At 51.3% G+C, this 7,315-nt stretch overlaps 3 protein-coding genes across 3 annotated transcripts; 1 reads left to right on the top strand and 2 right to left on the bottom strand.

Moving 5' to 3' along the window:
- Nucleotides 1–201: 201 nt before the first annotated feature.
- Nucleotides 202–1,502, bottom strand: VDBG_02764 (GCY; the record flags this gene model as incomplete). Its single annotated transcript, XM_003006579.1, has 7 exons — nucleotides 202–303; nucleotides 361–557; nucleotides 608–740; nucleotides 802–874; nucleotides 946–965; nucleotides 1,033–1,131; nucleotides 1,197–1,502. The coding sequence occupies 7 exons, from the start codon at nucleotides 1,329–1,331 to the stop codon at nucleotides 202–204; spliced, it is 759 nt and encodes a 252-aa protein (XP_003006625.1).
- Nucleotides 1,503–3,944: 2,442 nt separating this feature from the next.
- On the bottom strand, nucleotides 3,945–4,769 carry VDBG_02763 (protein kinase domain-containing protein; the record flags this gene model as incomplete). Its single annotated transcript, XM_003006578.1, has 4 exons — nucleotides 3,945–3,994; nucleotides 4,051–4,129; nucleotides 4,256–4,605; nucleotides 4,703–4,769. 4 exons carry the CDS (start codon nucleotides 4,767–4,769, stop codon nucleotides 3,945–3,947), a joined length of 546 nt encoding a protein of 181 aa, XP_003006624.1.
- Nucleotides 4,770–5,717: 948 nt separating this feature from the next.
- Nucleotides 5,718–6,208, top strand: VDBG_02762 (predicted protein; the record flags this gene model as incomplete). The annotated part of the gene is made up of 2 exons (XM_003006577.1): nucleotides 5,718–5,811; nucleotides 6,036–6,208. The coding sequence occupies 2 exons, from the start codon at nucleotides 5,718–5,720 to the stop codon at nucleotides 6,206–6,208; spliced, it is 267 nt and encodes an 88-aa protein (XP_003006623.1).
- Between the last annotated feature and the right edge of the window lie 1,107 nt (nucleotides 6,209–7,315).

Below are 7,315 nucleotides of genomic sequence, written 5' to 3'. Positions count from 1 at the left end.
GTTGTATCGCACGGGGTTCTCGCCAATCTTGCTGACGGCGGCGAAATCCTCGTCTGAGAGCTTGATCTCCTGGAAGTTGGCTGCGATGCGCGAGGGGGTTACAGACTTAGGAATAACACTGTGACCACCGATCTGGGCCCACGCGAGCCTATTATTCCCATGTTAGTACATACACCTTGATTGCAGGGAGCGTGTCAAAACTTACAGAACTTGTGCGGGGGTCGCGGAGTTCTTCTCGGCAACGGCCTTGATAGTGTCGTTGACGAGAAGGAGCGGCGCGTCAATGCTGTTGTTGCCGAATGCCTAAATTCCGGTTAGCCATTGCATACTTCCAAAAGAATCATGACGAGATCAACTGACAGAGTAGGCAGTGATGTGAATGTTCTTCTCCTTGGCGTACTTGATGACGGTGTCATTCTGCTGGAGAAGAGGGTGGCGCTCGATCTGGTTGACGACGGGAACCACGCCAGTGGCGCTGATGACCTTCTCAAGGTGCTCGACCGTGAAGTTGGAGACGCCAATGTTGCGGACCTTGGACTTGGGCAGATCAATCAATGCTATTCTCGTCAGAAACAGTACGGCATCGAGGTCTCGGGAATATGCGTACCTTTCCAGGTGTCGACGATGGACACGTCGTCGTCGACAGCGACCGCCTTGCCGTTCTCGGAGGCGGGGAAGAGGTTGTCAGCGTCAGCAGCACCGTCGCGCTTGAATGCGACAGGCCAGTGGATGAGGTAGAGCTGTACGCTGTCAGCGACATTATTCTATTGCCCTGCTACAACGAAGTGCCGAAAGACGTACGTCAAGGTAGTCAAGTTCAAGCTCCTTCAGAGTCTGATCAAGGGCGGCCTCGACATATTCGGGACGGTGAGAGCTATTGATCAATTAGTTCCGAGTATCAGCAGAAAGTAGTCGGAATGCCGTAGGTGTTGTACGAGCACATACTTGTTCCACAGCTTGGAGGTCTGAGAGATCCATAAGTCAGCATTGATCCTTGGTTCCTAGAGGCCTGGAGCATCTGCGGGCACTCACAATGAAGATATCCTCGCGCTTGAGTCCCGGAATGTCCTTGTAGGCCTTCTTGATGCCTTCGGCGACCTCGGGCTGGTTCTGGTAGATCTTGGCGAGATCCTGTGACTACAGTTAGCAATCTTGCTGCGCGCCAGGAAATCATTGATCCAAGCGAAGGGCCCTACAAGATGGCGGTAGCCAGCCTTGAGGGCTTCGTAGACGCCCACGGAGACCTCGCCAGGAGACGACTGCCAGGTGCCGTATCCCAGCGTGGGGATCTGCGCGCCGGTGTGGAATGTAGCCTTGGTGCCGAACGACATGTTGGTAGTGGTTCTTGGGATTGCTGGATGGTGACTGTGTGCTAATTGATGACAGAGTTGTCTTCTCTTTGGCTCCTGTAATGAGAAATATCGTCGAGATGTGTGTAGTGAGGGGTGGGCTTCGGAACGAGTGAGGGGCACAAGGTTCTTATTCCGCTGCCCCTGGTTGTCATACTCCACACAAAATGGACGTACGAGGGGTCGCTCGAGCTCGTGGACCCTGATGAACTCATCGATGATCTCACTTGGCCCCAGATGCATGATCCCGCCATTGCCCATCCCGCAGAAAGCGGAGCCTGCATCGGATGGAAATGGCCGATTGAGGGAATTCCGCCGGCACCATCTGGTGCATCGAACGAGCAATGCTGCCCGCAGGCCACCAGAACACGGACTCCGTACCCGGCAATTCTAGGTGCTGCGTCTGCCTCTCTTGTGTCGTAACGCCGTGCCAAACGTAATGAAGGAATAAGGTGCCCAAGATTCCGTGAAAGCCAGAAGCAGCATGTAGGCCGCTCATAAGGGACAGTCCCTGAACTCATGTCGCTAACGATTTGCAAGCACATATGGCGCGCCGTGATGAACCCTGATGGGTAGCATCGGGACTAAAGAGGGGTAACAGGGAGTCGCAAGCTCTCTCTATGCGCTTGGGTTGGCGTCATAGGTGTCGCGTATTGCTCGAAGGATCGCGAGATTCAGTGACTCATGAGTGTTAGACACGCTACACTGCCAGACGAAGGTACATCAGCTTGCAATGTTGCCCTGTGATCACACAATTGCATGGAGCCAGAGGCTCAGTAATTGAAAGGGACCCCCAAGCACTTGATGATTGGAACTGCCTAGCTTCATTAGCTGCATGCCTAAATTGGGGTCGTGAATCAAGAAGGGTTGATGATCGGTGTGAGGGAATTTTAATAGATTATAGTTGACAAAAGCGGCGAAACCTAGCACATACGACCATACCTGCTGGAAAACTCGGGATCCCGTCCGCTCTCCCATAGATAAGCCAGTAAGGGCCGGATTAGTAGTTGGGTCGGTGACGACCAGCGAATACCTGGTGTTGTATGTTTTTTCATTTTCGTTTTGTTTTCTCTACCCTAATCAGCAAGTCGATATTTCGACCTTTCACTTTAATAACTCATGATGTGAACTGATCATACTTAGGCGCCTTAAGGCAGGATTGATGCCCTCATGGGTGAATGTTATGATGCTTCTTGGCAGAGTGAAGGGGTCTTCCGCACGTAGTTCGTAAGCAACACACAACACCTGCGCAGTCCTTTGAGTACATGTTCTCTGAGTTCTTAGCACCCATCCCTTGCCCCATGGCTCCGCAAGGGCCTCCTGGCACTTGTCGGTGCGCGAAGACCATTCTTTACCGTGCTGAACCTACCTCTGTCCCACGGAAATCTCGCATTATGGTCACTATCAGTTTTTGCGGCGACCATTATACGAGCAGCCTGGTTTGAGTCTCGTCTGTCGTAGCGTTCGGCCCCTGATGTTGTTTGTGCGGATGATCGGGGCGATATATTGCACCTCCTGACCGCATTTCTCGCTCTTAGCCAATAGTCTTAGGCCCCGTCCTGTTTTCCTCTGACCCTCATCATTGCGTTGAATGCAAACAGGTCGTCACGAGGCGGCTGCGGCGCCAAGACCGAGAGGGCGCTAATTTTGGAGGCTTCGAACCACGATAGCTTATCCTGATGGATGGAAGAGGATCATGACCTTCCCAATGACTAGATATCCAAAATTCGGGGGTTCAAAAGATAGTACTTACGACAAAAGGCCAAGGGCGCTGAGTTGCGGCCAACATATTTCTCGATGATTAATTCCTGACCGCTAATCATCGCAATAGTCCTACACTGAAATGATTGAAACTTGTCAAAGAAGGTGCCCCGCGTTTCCCATGATCTCTCAGTTCCTGGGATGGCCCATTTCCTCATCCATTTTGTTTCCAACACCTGCTGAACAGTCATGCGATCGCAAGGACAAAACTTCAGCATGCCCCTGATCATCTCAAAGATGGCTTCCCTTTCGTCATCAGCAATCATCTCCATACCACTCTCTCTCCGCGGTACTGTATGCTATCTTCAACTCGTTGTTCGAATGTCCATACCTCTCTACCTGGCTTTGGTCTTACATTCCCATCAAACGACTCTGTCTTTCTTGTGGCTTGCCACTCTCTCACCACTCATCTGGCGGAGGCCCCAGGGCATCAATTCAAGCTGCGGCAGCGCTCTCTGGCCCAAACAACCTTGCACAAGGAACGGTTTCGCGCCGAGGATTGCCCATATCATGCAGCCAAGATTACAAACGTCCGATGCGAAGGTCAATGGCTGTGTAGGTTCAAATCTAGCCTCGGGTGGTCTGATTTCGAGAGGGATATACGACTCAAATCTCCATTTGTCGATTCCTGGACTGAATAAAAAGTTGTGCCAAAGTCGACGAAAAGGAGTTTCGATTCACCAAACGAAATCACATTGCTTGGGTTTCCCATCCAAATCGGAGCGTACACGTGTGAAGGGACACCTGGCAATGAGAGTGGCCGATTACTCTTCCGACACAACAGGTTCCGGCTCCGGCATATCATACGGATTGTAGAGCTACTGTACTGTCAAGTCATCTATCCCTGCCGGTATTTTGAAGGAGGAGGTTTCCAAGGTGACGATCTAGAGAAGGTCAGTATGCCAATTTTTACGCGGCACGGCCAGCTTGAATTACTTACCGCTGTGAACACATCTTACGCTGTGCATATGTGCCACAGCCATGGCGAGATGTGCAGGAATAGACCTGGCAACATTGGTCTAGAATGGTTTGTGGTCACTAGCCGCGATCGCATCGGCAAGTGGCAGAGCGTTGTTTAGAGCAGAGTGAAGGGGTCTTCCGCAGGGTCCGCAGATAGATAGACTATAGGTATGGGATAGGAATACATCTGAATTCTGGCCCTCCGCAGCTTGGGGGGCCCTCCGCAGCCTATATATACGTTCTCTCCGGGCCCTTAGCTCCCTAGCCAGCCCCTTAGCTTGGCACGCCCTTGGTGGCTCCGCAGGGGTCCTGACAGCAAGACTGGACATGGCTGGTACCGTGACGAAGCAGGGATGGGTTCCATTTGGCCCATGAACGTTAAAGCGATCGAGTACGGGTGGGAACCGGACTCTACCGAGACACCTCTCTCCAGCAGGATGGTTGGCAAGGCGGTTGAGTATGTCGATTTCCTTGTGGTTGGATGAAGCGGCGCCGACTTTAACGGCGATGTACTTGGAAAGCTGTTCATCTCTGGCTGATCAGATAGTTAAGTAGCTCCCATAACCCAACTTGTGCATTATTCTGTACCGCTTGTGAAGGCAGTCTTCCGTTTGGAAGAGGGTGGTATCCACCTTGCTCATAATAGTCGAGCCTTTCAACGTCGTCAATGTGTTTGTGGCGAGGACGGTTTGTTGACATGGTTGCCAATTGCAATCCGCGATGCTGGGGAACAATTCGGGCGCGACAGCACGGCAGCTGCGAAAGAAACCGCTTTGCCAGAAAAGAAGAGAGTGTGTATCGCAGTTCCGCGCGTTAAACAGATGTGGTGAAGGTCGGCAGGGGAAATGCGGCACGAAGCTGTGCTTCTCGCGGGTTAGCGCGTTATAGGGTGCAGCAAGGCAAGCTGACTTTAGGTAGCCGCCAGCGGTAGAAGCTACAGAGCGCCCTTGTGGCTAATTAAAACTCCACGAAGCTTGGTCACTACTGTACCTTATATACAAACCGCCTGAAAGTTGAGAACCTTTGCCGACCCCCCACCCTGTCATTATGAGTGAGTACCGGGCAACATGAAACCGTAGGCGTTGGACTAAGTCAAAAATCAACTGATAACGACCGCTTAAAAGTTATCACGATTGCGCATCATATGGGGTTGCACCCTGAGCAAGGACTGATATGGCCTCGGAAGAAACATGAAGATTAAGCATTGGAACCGACGGTACTTGACGTGAATTCATAAAGTGGTAGAGAGACCGACTCGGAAATCTTTGTCATGAAGTCTCACATTCACGAGAGCCTCGCTCACTTTCCACTGCCTAATTATCAAATATGTCCGGCTCTACGATCAATGTTGTCAAGTACTACTTCCATAAAAGACACCGCCCAGAAACGGAGGAGTACATGCGAAAGCTTGTCGCCATAGCTGACCAAACAGCGCGAGCCAAAAAGCTTTATCCTCAAGCAATCTTCATTCAGTATGGCTTATCCTTGCTACGATAATCAGAGCGGGTTTCCAGGTTTCCAGGTCGGAGCATTTTGCGAACCAGACGAACCAGCTCCGACCTGCACGGCACGATTTCCATTCATAGCGTCTACCAAAAGGATGCAAAAGGCCCGCACATCACACTCTGCTACAAGGACGATGAGAATATGCGGAAGGGAACACACGTGGCCTTTCATAGCTATATCAAGGACGAGGAGACCATGAAGTTCAAGGAAGCAAAATATCGAGGGGAGAAACTTGGTACGACTAAGAAGAAGAACAAGAAGTCAGTCTGGCCAGCCTCGGAAAAACTTTCGCTGCACCAGATATCGGTTATGGTCATAAGGATTAGGCAGCTTCTCGATCTTTGGACTGGAGATCTGAATCTTTTCTGGAGGACACTGTGACATTTCTTCCACCCTGCATGTAGAATAGCACCGGCCTGATTTGGAGTTGATAGTAACGGCTACATCAAACGTTGTCAGGTGGCCCTGCGGAGCTACTCAGCAGGGCGGTCGGTCAGAGGCTAGTTACGAGAAACGCATATATCAAGACTGCGGAGGGCCAGAATGCAGCTGTATTCTGCCCCCCTGCCTATGTTCTCATTGCTGCGGACCTTTTGGAAGACCTCTTCACTCTGCTCTATACCACGCACTGACAAATAGACAGTAGCGGCAGTAAGCATTTGCCGACGCCAATTTTTAGAGATGATGTTGTGAATGCCGCGTGGATCGCAGGGCTTGCTCTGCCCGCTTTGTGAACATACCAGGGTTCATTTCGTTGCTTGTTGTTATCGCATCGTCATACACATTCCACGCGCTACTGCTAAGAGCCTTAAGTCATAGGCCTAGGGCCTATACTTTTGTCATACTTTTGTCAAAGCGGCGGAATGAGCAGGTTGAAGAGGTCTTTCGCAGAGGATATCCGATAGTTATCTTAAGGCAGGGGGTAGCTAAACGTCTGAAATCTAGCTCTCCGTCGCCCTGTGGTCTCAAGCCCCCAGACGAGCAGCCCCTGAGCCACCCGATTCTTGGCTCCACAAGTGCCTCCTGGCATAGAGATCGCAAGGTCCGCGAGCTTTCACGAGCACAGAGCAGGAGGTTCACCATAAAGTATTTCTACTATCAGGCCTTTAGCGTTCCCTTACCAGTTATATAGTAGACAGCCGACGAAGAAATGAGTGGCATGCGACTTGCTTAAGCAAACGTTCCTGAGGCGATGTCATTGTGCGAATGCATGGCCATGATGATACAGGAACAAGACAAGATTCACCAGGAAGACCAGGCGATTGGAACCTGCCATTGGGTCACTCGGTAAAGCAAGAGGGCACGTGAAACACTTTGCATGTGTGTACCGCGGCCATTATAGTAACTTGCATGTTGAGTTCTGTCGCACAATGGGTTCCAATAATATCGGCCCTCAACACTGTCCACAGAACCTAAGACTGGGTGACATCTCAAATATACAACGTGTCAACCACCTTTCCCTTCCAGATATGGCTTATGTTGACGTCTTCGCGATCTCGTGACGCCAGAATGCTGCGGTCCTGTCCTACAGCACAAGGCAGGTCAGACGAAGTGGTTGCGGAGAACTCAAAAATGTCGGTCAATTCGTGCTGCACGCCCGGCGGTTTCGGCCTGCCTTTTTTCCATGTGGGTTGTGGCGGAGCCTGTGTCCTGTATTTCCGTGAAAAGACGCAGCTCAGAACATGCTCGTACATCGACCTCCAGTCGGTGTGTACACTTTCGTCAGCCCTGGCAGGGCG

This window comes from Verticillium alfalfae, genomic scaffold, assembly GCF_000150825.1.
Source record: "Verticillium alfalfae VaMs.102 supercont1.3 genomic scaffold, whole genome shotgun sequence".
Taxonomy (NCBI): Eukaryota; Fungi; Ascomycota; class Sordariomycetes; order Glomerellales; family Plectosphaerellaceae; genus Verticillium; species Verticillium alfalfae.
This window is presented reverse-complemented; position numbering and strand designations above follow the sequence as displayed.